At 44.3% G+C, this 16863-nt stretch overlaps 1 protein-coding gene across 2 annotated transcripts in view; it reads left to right on the top strand.

Moving 5' to 3' along the window:
* The window catches only part of UNC5C (unc-5 netrin receptor C), a 362738-nt gene extending 346089 nt beyond the window's left edge, over positions 1-16649 (top strand). For both annotated transcript variants that reach the window (XM_059376239.1, XM_059376235.1), the window contains 4 exons: positions 2316-2465; positions 4479-4643; positions 10648-10826; positions 11902-16649. In XM_059376239.1, coding sequence (XP_059232222.1) covers positions 2316-2465; positions 4479-4643; positions 10648-10826; positions 11902-12067 — 660 coding nt within the window. In that variant the 3' untranslated portion in view covers positions 12068-16649. The remainder of the gene's footprint in view (positions 1-2315; positions 2466-4478; positions 4644-10647; positions 10827-11901) is intronic.
* Positions 16650-16863: the final 214 nt, after the last annotated feature.

Here is a 16863-nt window from a genome sequence, read left to right as displayed (position 1 = left end):
TTTTCACTAGTCCTCCCTGCCAAGAAAACTGATAATGTTCTCCATATCCTCCAGCAATCTATGTTGATTGTAGGAATGGGGTGTGGATTCTACATTGTTGGGTACAATTTTCTCCCAGAATACAATGCATCTTCTTTTAGACATCCCAGGGAGATAATTTGGACATAATGAAGATCTATAGTAATCAGATAATTACTATCGATTGCTCTTTAGACGTCTTGATGAGGTAATTAGGGTGTACTGGAAAGAAGCTAGAACTGATTGATTGGCATGAGTGTAATCTCAAAGATTTCTAATTATGTTTCTTTTCTTCTAATGGTTTATAAACAAACATCATTTTAGCTTTAGAATTTGTCAGGTGCCAGGTTCACTGGGAACATCAGCTTTCTCTATTATGCTAACTAGACACCAAACATGATCAACATAAGCTCATTATGCCTTGCTGCTGAAGCAGAAGAAACTGCAATTAACCCTCGCTTTTCTTATTCATCTTCATTTCCACATGGCCAGATCCTTGTCGAGGAATGGAGTGTGAAGTGTTCCACGAGGAACATGTGCGAATCTGGGTTGGGTAGACCTGTAAGGCTTACTGGGGACCCTCAGAGCCTGCTGAGCTGCAGGCACAGAGAGCCAGGGCAAAACATATGTGTCCTGGTGGCCGACTGGCTGGCTGGGAGTCGGCTGACTGCTCAGACTCCTGTCACAAGTAATAGCTACTCATCAGCCAGCAAGGTTGAATCCTCTCGGTGTAAATATTCTGAAGCAGCTGGACCATGCCCGTCTCTCCGTCAATGTGCTGTTGCCTCATCGCTTCCATTAAACACTAATTAAAGGAATCCATGCCTGAGACCATATTCCACATTACCCTAATATTCCCTACACCTTATAGGACCTTTCAGCAGCTTGCATTGTTCAGAATAGTGGCCTGACTCAAAGATGATGGATGCTAAGAACCACTAAGAAGCAGCTAGAAATGAGCTGTTTACATCTAATCAATGATGTTGGTAAGCTCTGCACTTACTGGGCTACATGTGTGTGGGTTAGAATTCATTCAGCAAATGCAGAGTGGATGTATTTCTGGGTAAAAGCCAATCTGGTCCCCACACTCACAATTCTCTGCTGTGATCCATCTGCATTCGGTACTCTGGTAAGTGCCCAACACGTGCGTGTGGAATGACCTGAATGGGCGCTGCGTTATGGAACCCCCTGCTTCCAGCTGGAAATGTCCCCAAGAGAGAAGACCGTGTTTTCCTTTTATATATATTTTTTAAATCCATTATTTTCCTGAACCCTTTAAAAAGGAAAGAAAGGGCACAAATTGCCTACACATGTGTGTCACTGAAACTTTCAGAGCACGATGAGAGCAGACTGTGCAGGGATGGTTCTGATGACAAAGGAGACTCAGCATATTTTGTTCATTGATAACTTATGCTTTGCTGCTATTTGGATAATTGCAGCTGTACTTCGAAATGCTTCGTTAACTCCCATTAGCTTGTTTGAGGAATGAAAATCTATTTAGAATTTGTCTTCATGTAACATCTTTATAGTTTAGTGAAGTTATATAGCAAATTTTTTGATCAGCCACAGTTCTTGAGAAATGAGGTATTCTTTTCCATATTTAATCTGAATGACTGTCTAGTTCAGTATTTGCTGCTGACAGATCTTCCTAATCTGTATTAGTATATTTTCCTCTAATAGGACAGATAATGAGTATATTTTATTTTAGTTTTTGACAATTGGGAATTGTGCAACCAATAATCCTTAGGCAAAAATGTTATTATTTCTATAGGTAAAGAAACTACAAAAAAAAAAAAAATTGAAAGGAAAAACAAGTGCCAAATGCATTCCAAGTCTTTACTTTTTGCCAAGTCCAAGACATGGGTTTGTTTTCTAGTGATTTGCCCTTTTCCCCCAAAAGTTCATTGAAAATCTACTTACTTTAACTGCTTATTTCTATTTCTGCCTGTTTTTTCTTTCATTTGGAATTCTTCCCATTTGGGGTTCTGATTGTTATTTTCCGGGATTTGATTAAATCTTCGACTTGTCCATCGGGAAATGCAGACTGTACTGAATTTGCCTCACAACATGTGATGCAGGTTGCTGAGAGAGAGTTGATGGTCAGGAGGACTGAGTCACACACAAGCTGGCAGGGGCTTCAGTTGGAGGGTCTCCAGGCTGCAGAAGTGGGCGTGTGTGCGAGTTAGTTGTCGAGTGGGGGAGGCGCGGTGAGGAACATACTCATTTGTTGAGAGAGCCAGCCAGCAGAAGTCATACGATTCAGAGATTTGCTTTTGACTTTGGGCATGTCGTTGTAGGAAGTACTGCAGCTTGAGAGACAGATAGGAGGACAGCTCCTAGAAGAACCTAAGGCTCTTCATTTTAAAGGCAGCACCCACAACCTGCGCCTGTCGATTCACGATATCGCCCATTCGCTCTGGAAAAGTAAATTGCTGGCGAAATACCAGGTAAGGTTCCTGAGCTGAACCAAAGGATTGGAGACAGCTCCGAGAAAGAGGTCTCAAATTATTTAAACATGAGAATTCCTTTCCTTGAAATTAATTCTGTATCAGTACTTGTTTCTCCAAAATGGTATAGAGTTACTTAGGATTTCTGAAAAATACTTCAGAATATTTGAAAGATTTTTTCTTAATTCTCCTTCAAATAATTGTACTCTCATTGTTTTATTTTTAGTAAAAGGACTTCCAAGCCCATCATTTCATTTCATTTTCAGAATAAATGCGAATTGATTAAAAAAGAACCTCAAAAAAATGCATTCCTAAGGAAAAAGGGAAGAACAGTGTTATTCCCCCCATGCTGTGACACACATTAGACTTCAGCATTGTTAAGAAAATACCTTTACCTTGAAAACTTGGAAGTAATACCAATTTGGAAATTGAAATGACACCTAAAAATAAAATCTGATCAGGATTTTATTAGATAACAGCATAAAAATACTGGTCTAAAGTCTCACTGCATGGACACATGGGAAAAGCAGAGGCCTCTCCAGGGATTGTCACCAGCCACCCCCCAGCTTCTCTGAGCCTGAGCTCCCAGGAGGCTGTGCAACAGGATCTCTAGCCTCATACCCAATCTCAGGAGATGCAGACGCACTTGGATAAACTGCGAGTCCGTGTCTACACACATGCGAATCCAGTCCCACACCCCAAGGCTGCAACTCCACTGACTGACTTTCTGATAAAAGTCAGAGAATATATTAAGAGTTGAAAGAAATATTTCCAGCTCATTCTTAATCTTGTAGGGCTGGTACTTACCCATAAGTCGTGGGAAACAAACCTGCTAGCTTGCTAACACTCCGAAGCTTTCATGGGGCTGTCTACCAGACTCTTGGGTGTAACTCAGCACTGAATAGCAGCATCTGGCTTTTGACTTTCTCATTAGATCTCTCCCTTTGCTTTCTTCTCTCCCTTCTTTGCAACTGCCCTAGAGCCCCATAAATCTTTCCCTTTTGTGAGCAATATCCTTTGTGCAACCATAACGGAAAATACTATTTTAATAATAATGATAATCTGACAGTAGTTCAAGCCAAGCCTGCCTGAATTCTTACCATCTGCCAGACACCCGTGCACTTTGATTTACTCCATTTAACCCCAGCAGGTCCATGATTAGGTACTCTTTCGCTTACTTTTTCACAGATAAGGAAACCGAGGCATGGGAAAGTTTACTTACCCCACAACACCAAGTAAGCAAAGGGAGAGTGTTCTAATTTATACTGAATTGGGCTCCAGAGCCTCCGTTCTTAACCACCATATTCTCCCCACTTTATTATTATTATTATTATTATTATTATTATTAATGATGTATCACCCTTTTCTTTCCTTTATGGAAGCAAGATTCTAGGATGGGCTCTGAATGTGGTCCAGACTTTCAGAAAATTTATGTCTGTTAGAGGCTTGGTCCTTTTTAGGCCAAGGATTTTCTGCGGCAGCTCCCCGGGCCCACAGTGTTCCGCTTGCAGTGAGTTTTGGTTTTCCCCTGTCCTGTGCGGAGGGAGTGCACAGGCATGAAAGGGAACTGGATCAGTGCTTTACCCTTTAGACTTTCTTTGCCTTTCTCCAGAATACCACGGCAGGGATTCCTTTTAATGAGCAATGACTGGAGTGTGTAGGTTTTATTTTGGGAATTCGCTAAACTTTTGAAAAACCACTTACAATGGCTTCCTTTGTAAATGAGGGAGCAGTGGCAGACTGGTTAGGAATATGGATTCTGGAGTCCAACTCCCCTGGGCTCATAGCGCTGCCACTTAGGAGCTGTGGGATTGGGGGAGGGTGGTGTTTAACGTGTCTGGACCTCGTTATTTTTCATCCGAAAAGTGGGTTGGGATGTCCTTATGCAGGGGCCTGTCGCGAGGATTAAATCAGGTAATGTGTACTTCTGAGAAAAGTACTTGGCAGGCAGCGTCTGAGCGTTGTTTCCAGTGTTAGTCGCTCATCGGTAGTTAACATGGTTATATCCTTTAGGAAATTCCTTTTTATCATATCTGGAGTGGGTCTCAAAGGAACCTCCACTGCACCTTCACCCTGGAAAGATTTAGCCTGAACACCGTGGAGCTGGTCTGCAAACTCTGCGTGCGGCAAGTGGAAGGAGAAGGGCAGATCTTCCAGCTCCACTGCACCGTGTCCGAGGTAAGATGCCCTTGTCGGCCTCAGAAGTCAGGGGAGACCGTGACCCGGGGAAGGAAGGAGAGGTGCGGAGGGTGAAGGGGTCTCGACAGGGGCCATGTGGAGAGTCCTGAAACATATCGTATAGGTCCTATTTATTAACACAATAACATTTTTAATGAACACGCAGAGCTTGATATATACAAGAAAAGGATAGGAAATCCCTTTCGAAAAATATGTGTTTTCTATCTCAGGACATGAATGTAAGGATCCTGTTCTAACCTTTTAGTTAGAATTTCAAGGATAGGGTAGAACGGAGGTGGCGTGCACGTGGAGTCACTTTTCCTGAAGCCTTCCTGGGTGCGCCGTGTTCTCCCCATCCTCCCTTTGAACCGTGGAAACCCTCCACGCTGGAGGAACAAAGGAAAAAGTGTAAGCCAAACGGTCAGAAGGCAGCATTTCCCAGGGCCTCGCAGAGCCAAGCTCCGAGCCCCTGACTAAGCCACAAAGAGCAGGACTGTCCTATTTTAAAACCACAGGGGGACAGGCGATGATTTAAAAGACTCCTTCTCCCTCACTGTCTCATGCACAGTGACGAATGAAATGTCACTCTGCGCGGTGTGTCTCGCGCTCCATGTTGTATTTAAAGACTGTCTTCCTTGGCAAACCAAGCAGGGGGAAAACATGTCGGGCTCCAGGACACTCCATCCCTCTTTCCCACAGCCTGCCGAGAGCCGTGGCCACCGTTTCCTGCTGTAGTTCCATGAGACTTTTGACTCATAAACAACTTTAGTCACAGACCCCGGTGACATTCATAAGGCATGATCTCGGTGTCAGGGCACCATGGCAACCGCCAGGCCCTCGGAGGCGCAGGCCCTATCTCCCAGGCACACAGCACCACCCCTGCTGGCTCCGGAGGGTGTTTTCACTTTCCAGGCCCAGCAGGTCTGCAAAGTTCAATAACCACCCAGCTCCAGTGACAACAAAGGCTGCGGAATTTTGGAGGGGAGCGAGGACGTCTGCTCCTTTGATGCTTGCCTTCAGTTCAGTGTGAACGTTTGCTGCGTGATGAAAAGCTGGATGAGGCGCGGCGGCCTCAGCGGCCCCCACCGGTCCCCCAGCGCCCCGTGACGGCCATTGCTGGGCAAGGGCCGCTTTTTGCAAAATGTGATCACCATTTCAGGACTTTCATCTTTGTGCCAATGTAGAGGAGAGATGATTTCTTTTGCAACTCGGTGGCAGTCTGAGAGGCCAACCCTCAGACCCGCCAGAGGCCTTTGGCCACACGTGTGACAGATAAGCACGTTTCTCAGAGGGTGGGGCAAGAAATGACTGGAATCGGATGACTTTGGGGATTATGGGGCACTCTACTGCTTTTACTTCTGGGTCACTGAGTTCCACCACTGTGGTTAGCATTTGAATGCGGGTGCATGCGGCCCACAGAGGGGAGAGGTGTGGGGCTGGGTACTGATGTTGAGGAACAAGGCTCAGCTCTGAACAATTGATTCTGGAGAGCCGTGAGCCCAGGATCCTCATCAAAAGCTTCAAGTAGGGGTACATTGTGACTGACAAACCGTAACCAAACAGAGAAAAGACGCCCATTTGTGGTGTCTTTCTCCTGCACAGGCCTCCTTCCTAGGGTCACAGGGCTAGCTGGCAGGTGGGCTGGGGTTGCAGTTCCAAAGTGCTCTCTTCCAAGAATGAGCTGACTTGCCAGGAATGCGCTGCACCCTCCCCCCAGCCACCCACCACTCAAGGCACTCACCAGCAGTCATTTATAAAGCCGTGGCCCTTGGCCTCTCTAGTCAGGAAGGACCTGTTGCCTCCCAGGGAGACCAGGCTGTGCTTGACAGAGACCGTGGGGATGTCAAGAGTCGGCCAATTGTTCCTCACTGAGTGCTTTGGCCAGAGATGCCTTAACAAGAGACAAAGCCTTTGGTCTCACAGAGGTGGAGTTTAAGAATTGAAAATGTCTCAAAGAGTAAAAGCAGGGGCATGAGTGCATGCCCAAATGTAAATAATGAAAGGTTTTTCTTTTCTTTTCTTTTCTTTTTTTCTTTCTTTTTTTTTTTAAGAAGGCTATGGGGGGAGTAATAACAGGGAAGCTACCCATCAACACCCAAGAGAAAAAACAGTGTAGAGAAGTGAGGGAAATTTAAAGTCTTGTCAGGCCTTCTACTTAGTGTTAGCTATACACAAAGACCTATGGTAGGAAATTCGCAAATGGACAGTTCCATGCAGATATGGCAATCACTTCACCCATCTTGCCTCAGGTTTGTCATGCGTAAACTGGTACAATAATAAAGGATGAACTTCTGTGAGAAACGAATGAGTAAATATTAGTGCACTGAGCAGAACTCGGCTCATGGCCCGTGTTCAGCCAGGATTCATCATTACTGCTGCTCCCGTTGATGCTGGGAGAATTACTGAGTTCTTGAGGAAACTCTGCCTCTGTAGTCTGTGGCATCTGTCATCAAATTAAACTTTAGATTCCCTTTCTATCAAAATAATAAAATAAAACCTCCGTCAGCCACTCTAAAAACAAAGGAATGAGAAATAAATCTCAGTCAGTAAATGAATCAATATTAGTTCCCAGAGTAAAGAAGATGGCTTATCTTCCCAAGTGGGTTGATCACACCTTGCTTTAGTTCATCACTTTGAAGCCTGGAAAAGGTGGAACTTCACGAGGCAGCATTAGCCATTTGTTTGACTAATGGATTCCCAGATAATAGTAACGATAATAGTTTCCCACTATTTGCTAGACCTTACAGCCGCTTTCCATACACTTTTTGTACACGAAGAATAATGCTTAAAATGCGCAAAGTAGCATCTGTCTGCTGAACTTAGCCCCTCTACTTACTCTTCAGTTTTCTCTAGCCTATGTAAACAACCGTTAGGAAGATCTAGTTTGTTGAGGTGACTTCAGGAAGAAGAGTCAGGACACGGGAGTGGAAAGTTGTTTCTCCCACACGGTGCTGAAAATGTGTGCTGTCACCCACAGCAGCTGTTCGGCTAATGTTGAAAAATCATATGTTTAACTGAGGGAATCGTGGCATCAGAGACAGATGGTACCAATATCATAAACGATTATTGTAATAAGCATTCTGTGAGAGTAAACTCTACGCTTACCTGGAAGGAAAGGAAGAACTAATAGCAGCTGAAATTTTTAGATGAAATGTAAATGTATATTTTCCTTTTACCTCCAAGCCTGTTGTCAGCCATCTGATAAGAGAGAGACAAGGAATTATTCCCTGAGAGGCTTGTTTCAGCCACAGAGGAAGAAAGAAAGAGGCACAGTAGCAGGGGTTAGTGACTCGGGCCTTGAAGGCCCACATGAAGCGGTGAAGGTTTTTACTCACCAAGAAAAGGATGGCGACGTGACTGTGTGGCAGATCCTCTGAGAGGCAGGCCTGCCTTCACCTGGCCTCTACTTCAGGATTTAATGGTGAGAACAGCCGTGTTATTAGTCCCATTTAATTGGAAGGACGCTCAACACAGGACTCTGTGGGGTGGGCTTCTCTCAAGAGGCAACTTTATACTCCTTCTGTACTGGGAAACTTATTTTCTCTCGTGTCAACAAATATGACTTGAAGAGCTTCTGTGTGCAGGCCACTGTGCTGAGTATCAGAGGGGTTCTGAGAATGACAAAAATACTTCATCTCCAAGAAATTTAAGGAATCAAAAGAGGTAACCCCTAAATACATCCACCATGCCTAGGATAGGTGGAATGCGTGCACCCGGAAAAGTGAGGCAGGAGGTCCCCTGTGGGTGGCTTTGGGTGAGTTTTCTCAGGGGAGGCCCTGGGACATGTGTTTGGTCCAGATTTTGAGGGGTTTGCTCGACAGAGATTAAGGGAAAGAAGAATTATCAAAGGTAGAGCCTTAAAAAAAAAAAAAAAAGGCTCTAGGAACAGTGAGTGGTCCAGTCTGAGACGAGTTTGATCCATGTCTAGGCAACCAGAGAAAGGGAGGGGTCAAGTCAGGCGGACAGGGCCCCTGCTCCATGTGAGACCCAGCTCTGCACTCCACAGACCTCAGCTCTGAGGCCTCATACCAGCCAATGAGGTAATTACCACCCTGTGTGATTAAAGGTGGGGACTCCGTGTGGTAGAAGGAGCATTCAAATCTTCTTAATAAGAGAGAGAAAAGGAGGAACATCAGTATATGACACTTGGGGAAGGTGAGTCTGACAGACTGGGATAGACCACAGGTACGCAGTAAGGAAATACTCCGGGCAACAGCGAGAAGAATCTCTGGAAACAGAAGTCAGAGCTCCACAAAGCAGATCCGTCCCTGTGCCAACCTGATCTTCACTGCTACCACCGGATGGTCACATCTGGGGATAGGGTGGCTTTCCTTCTAGGCCCTGTCGTTACTGTCCACATAAGATGGATCTCAGCATGAGTGATGGCACTAAGTTGTGGAAATATCATGATTTTTCTTCACCCCAACTCTTTATACTTCTTTCTTTCTTTCTTTCTTTCTTTTCCTAATACAAGTGATGAAGCACTTTGGTTCAGAAATTCCCAACACAAATCCATTGATAAAACACAACCACCAGCCCCCACGTCACTCTTCTGGGCCCCTACATTGAAGCCCTGTACCCGGGAGGTCAGACACCCTCTCTCCTCGGGGTCCTCTGGAAGGAGCTCTGCCAGGTATGGGGAAAGAGCTGCAGGCTGCATCCCCATTCCGGACTCCAACCTCCATTTCGAGCTGAAGTATTTCATTCATACCAGTCTTTTAACTGGAATGTGCTGGAGTTAAGGCAAAGGAGCGCATAGACTCCTCAAAGGCTCAGTTTGCCAATTTGGGGGTATTGAGGCCAAATACCACAATGGCAGCCAATACCCGCATGTGTATCATAGCAAAGTTTCGTTCTAATGCACCCTCCAAGCCCCTGGATGGACCCCTCACTGCCTAGCAGTGAGCCTTGGCTGTTGGCCCCAGAATCCAGAGCATGTTGTCGGTCTACACTGAGACACAGACCACAGTGATCCCCATGGGGCAACCAGGTGTGGGTTGCTCTGGGCAGGGGTGGCGTTGCCCCCACCCCGAGCTCAGCACTCTGCATGGGATCAGAGACTTCATGATAACTCAAACTGTATGTGGCTAGTTTATCCCACAGCTGCTAATTATGTACACCAAGAAGTTACCTACTTTAAAAGAGAGAGAGAGAGAGGTGACATTTAAAGTAGATTAAGTAGATTTTCTTTTATTGCTTTAATAGTTCCCAGACAACATTTGCTTTGGCTTTTCCAACCAGCAGAAGTGATCAGAAAATGATTAGAGTTACTCCTGCAGATGAAATTCAGATTTCGCATTTGTGCTATTTTATGAGCTGAAACTATTTTAAGAGCCAATTTATGGTTTTCTCTCCTAAAATTAGATTTAACAAAAATAAGGGTGTACAGCAATTGGAGGATGCCATTAGCGCTGGCCCTAAGGCAATCTACTGTGTTCACCATTTTCTTTAAAAAATTAGTCTTAATTTGATATCGTTTGGAGGAGGACTGTGTTCCACTTCCTTCAACAAAAGCAGAACTGACCCTACTTCTGCAGAGGTTAGAGAGAGAATTGACTTGGGCATTCCCCTCAGGGTGACACCGTTTCTGGAAGCTCTGCCTTCTAATCTCAGATCTGTTCATTCTCAAAAAACTGCCCTTTTGAACATTTCTCCCCTCTTGAAATCTAAACCTTTAGGAGTATGGAGAGTCTTCTCTCCTCTTTCATCCTGAAAAGGATGAGAGAAAAGGCGTTACTGTATCACACCAGAGGTCTCACCTCTCCCAGCCCAGTCTGTAGCAGATACCTATACATCCCATGACTGTGCAAAGTCAGCCCGGAACGTCCCTCGTGTCCTCGGCCAGGTCCCAGCTGTCGGCCAGGAAGAAGCCATTCGTACCAGGAAGAAGAATAGCACTTATTCTCTCCTTACTGCTCAAAGCAAGGCAATGTCGATTGGTTCAACAGAACTTGCTTTGGTCTTTGGAAATAACGCTGCGTTGTTCCTGCGCCTGAACTTACAGGAACCCACTGGCATTGATCTGCCTCTGCTGGACCCCGCGAGCACCATCACCACCATGACCGGCCCTGGCGCTTTCAGCATTCCTCCCCCCATCCGGCAGAAGCTCTGTAGCAGTCTGGACGCCCCACAGACCAGAGGGCATGACTGGAGGATGCTGGCCCATAAGCTGAACCTGGACAGGTGGGTGTGGCCAGGTTTTCAGGACGGCTTTCTGGTAGACAGACAGCGCCGGGGCTGTGACCTGTCAGATGGGGGTGGCCTCTGTGGATGGGGTTGCTCTTTCTCCTGTCCGTCCATTTACTTTTCATTCTGCAAACCTGTATGAAGCTTCTTTCTTTCTTTCTTTCTTTTTTACTATTTAATATTTATTGAGTGATTACATTATGCTAGGCACTATGCTAAGTGCTTTACATTATTTTTTTTTTAATTTCTTTTCAGCATAACAGAATTCATTGTTTTTGCACCACACCCAGTGCTCCATGCAATCCGTGCCCTCTCTAATACCCACCACCTGGTTCCCCCAACCTTCCACCTCCCGCCCCTTCAAAACCCTCAGATTGTTTTTCAGAGCCCATAGTCTCTGATGGTTCACCTCCCCCTCCAATTTCCCTCAACTTTTTTGTAACTTGCATGCCATGGTCTTGCAACCACCCTGTGGAGAGAGATTCTGGGCTTATCTGACAAGATAAGTATCAGGTTCTGTGATCCACTTTGCAAAGTTGATGGGCTAAATCCCCTGAAATAGTAGATCCCTTCACTTAAAGTAATTGTCTCTCCTCATCTCCTGTTGAGCAAGGCCTACCGCTGGATGCTTACTTAATTAATATGCTAATCACTGCACTGACACTGAGTTATAAAAAGACCTCAGGAGCCTCCTCTTTGTGGAATGTTGCCATCACTACCAAGCACCACAAGACATGGCATGACCTGTCAGAGATGATCAGAGCGTGGGCTGGAAAGAAAACACAAGTGTCTCGATTTCCTGTTTAGGATATGACCCATAGACATCTCGTCTCTTAAATTATCTTACTCAGAGTTGAGGTTAACAAAGTTAAACATCACGTCTCCTGTCTGGGACTGATCTAATTAAGTGTGTGCTAGTTATTTAGGATGGCTCCCTGTAAACCACAGCTCCTCCAGTGGGACCCGGGTACTCACAAGACAAATGGAGAGGCAGGAAGGATTGGGACAAACTGCAGAGGAAGCAGATCTGTACAGCTCACCATTCAGCACACTCTCCCATTCCCAATTACAGGTACTTGAATTACTTTGCCACCAAATCCAGCCCAACTGGCGTAATCCTGGATCTCTGGGAAGCACAGAACTTCCCAGATGGAAACTTGAGCATGCTGGCGGCCGTCCTGGAAGAAATGGGAAGGCATGAAACAGTAGTATCGTTAGCAGCAGAAGGACAGTACTGACCCACACCACAACTGGAAATGAAGGGCGGGAATGCACTGGGGGTCTGTGGCTGTCCAGGCCTTGGCCGTTGGCAAGGAAATCCAGAATGGACCACAACCGATGAGTTTCACAGGCAAGACTGTAAGCGGGAGAGAAAAGGAAACAGACACAACTGCTGGACCGACACGCCCACTTCACCAGGACATCCTCACAGGACTTAAGAACAATTGTGTAAATTTGTACCTTGACTTTAGAAATCGACCTAATTTTCCTCTTAGTTGGGCTGTATGCTGTGTGGTACAGGATCTTACAGTTTCCTAGGAAACGCTTTTTATTGCTATCCAGGTATATGGATAAACTTTCTTAACAAACCCAATTTCTACAAACGTTGTTTACATCAAATTGGACAGGGAGGCAGACGCTGTCCATGGCTCGTTCTATTTTTGTTTAAATCATTTGAAGTTGAAGCTGTGGACGGTTTGTTGTGTCTATTTCAGATGAGTAATTCACAGAGAAATCACAGACTTTTGCTATAAACTGTGTACATCAAGTGTCTCAGATAACCCTCCCATCGGTGTTCTGTTTCTAGAACTTGTAGAACCAGTGTTACTGTTTGTATCAGGGAAGTGGAGAATCTAAGTATAAAGGAGAAATAACTAATATTCCTTATTCCTCGAGGGTACCCGTCTGGTCACCCTCTGGGAACAAAGCTGTAGCATTGCAGGGAAGACAGTGATTCATGTTTAACCACACGAACAAGCATTTTTTCACCACATGTGTGTTTGTAAGATGCAATTTGAAGTGTTTTTTTTTTTTTATAAAGAAAGGTATCATTATTATTATTATCACTATTATTATTGATGAGTATTTACAAGTATTCTAGTAAAAGGATTTTCTTTTAACTTCTGTTTTTGTTAGCAGTACTGTTAGCATTTAGATATTGCCTAGACCTGCCTCACCTTCTGATGGAATAAGGTGGACATGGTCACCAGTTTCTAACAGGCTTTGCCTCCTTGAGCTATCTTTCTTGCATCCTTCTGCCCCAGAAACATAGTCAATGCTTACTGCCTTTGTCAGTCTCTTCTTTCAGCTGGCTCAGGCAACGTCTTCCTCCTCCAAGTCTTGTTGTGAGAAGCATTCCCTACTGAAGTTCACTGAACATTGTGGTTCTGTGACCTCCCGGGTACTCTGTCCACTTGAGAGCTTGTGTGCGTGGAGGACAGCCTCTGAGCTGGCAACTGGAAAACCGGTTCTCGTTCTGGGTGTGTAACTGGCTAGTTGTGTTCCCCTGGGGAAGTTATTTAACCTCACTGGACCTCAGTTCCCTCAGATGTCAAATGAAGGGGTGGCAGTAGCAGGTCTTCTCAAGGTTCTAAAATGCTGATCTCCTACAGTGATGTCTCTAGCTCCTTCATCAGTCCGAGGACCACCATGGACTCTGACCTCGATCACTGAAGGAGTCAGCTAGTCTCTTACCCAGGCTACAGTCTGCCTTCCAAACAGTTCCAGCTTGGAAGAGGAGGATTCTAACTTCTAACCTATTTCTCACACTTTCAAGCCTTGTCTTTGATAGCTTGCCAAGAGATAGCATCCCTTTATTATCATTTTCTTTCCTTTCTTGGGACCACTTGTCCTCCTGACTGATTGCAAATTATGTTCTGTTATTGTCTTAATCAGACTTTTTTAAATTAAAAACATTAACTGAGAAGTAAGTAGTCAAAAGACTACTTTGTATAAACTATGGTATTTCCTTAGAAATGTCACAGGCTCTTTGTTTTAACCCAGGGACTCACTTCATTCAGCAAGTGGGAAATAAAGGGTCCGCAGCCCAGTAGCCAAAACACGATTGACTACAAGCACGGATGTGGGTGAATCAGAACCTTCGGAACATGGCTGTGGTCGACTTTTGGGCTGGAGGTATACACGTTGCTAACTGGAGTTGAATTAGAAATCATTCTGTATATTTTCCTCCTTCTTTACACGTGTATTTCCTCTTCTATTTTGCTGACTTCTTGATATTCCCAAGACTCCTCCATTCCCCTCATTGAGGAACTACTGATAATCTGGTGTGGAGCGTCTGTTCTCACCCCTTCTGTTAAGAAACTTATCTTCTTATCTTCCGTCTCTCTCGGGCCACCCTCTGCATCACACATCCATATATGCTATGCTAATGTGAAAGGAAGAGTTTGCAGTAGTAAGTTCATTGGATAATGTTTGCACCAACGCGTATTTGACCAAAAGATAGTATCACTTTATTCTACATAAAAAGATTTTTAAATACCTATTTTTTTAAAAGGAGGAGGAGGAGGAAAGAGAGCTATTGTCCATTACTTCAATTAGAAATAACTTCTCAAGATTTGCGCATCGCTCCTGGCTTGGGATCTGCCATCTACAGAAATCAAGAATTAGAAATCTGAAGAATGCTCAGAAGAGCTTCCATGCCTTGTGAAAAGGGAAGAGTGTTGATTCCTTCTACGTGAGGTACTCATCTGTCATAGAACCTGTCATGTTCCCCGTCGAGTGAATGGCAACTCCCTTACGTACAACACACCATTTATGTCCAATAATTTTCACTACGAATTCTGATTTCCTTCTCCTTTGGAGTAAAATAATAGCTGTTAGATTGCTCTCAAACTTAGAAGGTCCGGATTCAACAGTTCATTTCATAGAGAGCCGCTTCATCATTCTACGTGACATGTCCTGCCTTTGATTCCTAGGGCTTCCATGTGGCTTATGGGGAAAGACCAGCTTACTTTGGTTGGACCAGATAAAGCCCCACCTATCACTTGTGCATGGTGCCATCTAGTGGTGCACAATGCAATCTACCTTGAGTTTAACAAAAATTCACTAAAAGTTAACAAAGGGAATTAATAGCTGCAGAGTCAACGGGACCTTTATGTCAGGTAGCTGTGGGTAAATTTTCACTTCAAACATATAGTTTTCTTATTGTTACACTCTTTTACTTAAAATACCCATACCAAAATTACATCGAGGCTAGTAGGTCATCAACTCCTTCACACAACCACAGGTCTGGAGTTGGTTTTTTGGTAATAGAAACGACAGAACTACATAAATATCTGTATAAAACAGTTTCTGTAGAGTTGTCATTTTGAACATTTACATATTTTCTAAAGATTTTATTTATTTATTTGACAGACAGAGATCACAAATAGGCAGAGAGGCAGGCTGTGGGGGTGGGGGGAGCAGGCTCCCTCCTGAGCAGAGACCCGCGCCCCCCCACCCCCATGCGGGGCTCAATCCCAGGGTCCTGGGATCATGACCCGAGCCAAAGGCAGAGGCTTTAACCCACTGAGCCACCCAGACGCCCCCTGAACATTTACATTTTTGATTGGGCTTTATAAGTTTTAAATCCCCTTACTTTTAGTTCGCTAATATTTATTTTTGGAAATGTAAGAAGCATTCACTTTTGTTGGACACACTTTGAAATGTTTTATATATGCAAAGGAGAGAACTGTGTCTAAGGAAGCCACAGCTGTGATTACTAACGCAGGACCAGAAAGAAGCTTCCTTTCTTCTGAGTTAGGCTGTCTAAAGGCAGAGGTTTCATCGTATTTTCATTTTCTTCTCACCACATTCACTCAGCTTTCCTTAGAGTGATCTGGAAGGATTAGAAATTGGATTCAGAATTGGTAACTGAAAACATGGTGAAAACAGCCACCTAACAGCTATCAGCCTTTTCACAAACTGTGTGGGCACCGACGTGGACATTCACCTCAGCTAGAAGGAAAAATCCCCGTCCTCACATGAGCAATACAAGCTCTTCCAAGGCAGGGCAAGATTTTGGGTGAGGTATCCAAGAAACTGTATAAATCATTCCCCATTTTCATATATACAATTATTTTAGGGATTTTACTCTCTCAATTCTCAACCAGTAGAGCCTTTCTTTAGGAAAAAGTCATGGATTCTGAGTTTAGTACCCTCTGGAAATTAGACATTTGATCATTTTTTTTTAGAAGATATTAGATACCTTCAAAGTAAGCATTCAAACGGTGGGATCAAGACTTTTTGCTTCTGGAGAGGAGCAAAGGAGGCTCTTGTCTTACGGATCCCCATGTCTATCACTCTCAGGACCACAGCGGCTGTGCTCTGGGTCCGCTTCTGTCGTCAGTGCGTGAGGAAGGGAGCCAGGAAGGTGCTCACTAACTTCCCAGGATTCACAAGCCTTTGCCAGCGTAAGGTCTGCCCCCATGGGGCCAAACAAATCAAAACTATACGAGGACCTGCAAAAGACTGTAGAGAAAGTAGAAAACGTTTACATGTTGAATTTTCAGTCTTCAAGTTGAATGTGAGCTTTAGCTTGTGCTGAGCTATTGCTCTGGACAGGTGATCTGTTTCACATAGAGACCTCAGTACCAGTCTAAGGCCAATGAGGGGAAGGATGACCATGGGATCAGCTGAAAGGAAACTGGGTTTGATCCATCGTCTTTGAGAATAGAGGAGCTTTTGTGAATCAGAATGCTGTTGCTTAAAGCCAATTATTTGTAAAGATGATAGTGGTCAATGAGCATTAGATTTTATAGATCCAATAAGGAAAAATATTTTTATTATTATCTCAAGGTAATAAAACATTTTTTTATCTTCCGAGTGCCTCATAGGACCAACTATTACACTTCGGGTTTTTTGTTTTTGTGGGGTTTTTTTTTAACCTTACTGAGCTAATGTTGACTAAAATCCTTAGAACTTTGCCTCTGTGCAGTGAAGTGCTGTTTCTCTACCCTAAGAAATCTATTTGTATAATCTCTGGCTGTAATGATTACTTTGAAAGATTTCCTTTGCATCTGTAATGATTTTTTTT

This window comes from Mustela nigripes, chromosome 1 (assembly GCF_022355385.1).
Source record: "Mustela nigripes isolate SB6536 chromosome 1, MUSNIG.SB6536, whole genome shotgun sequence".
Taxonomy (NCBI): Eukaryota; Metazoa; Chordata; class Mammalia; order Carnivora; family Mustelidae; genus Mustela; species Mustela nigripes.
Note: the sequence above shows the minus strand (reverse complement) of the source record. Positions and strands in the feature narration are given on the sequence as shown.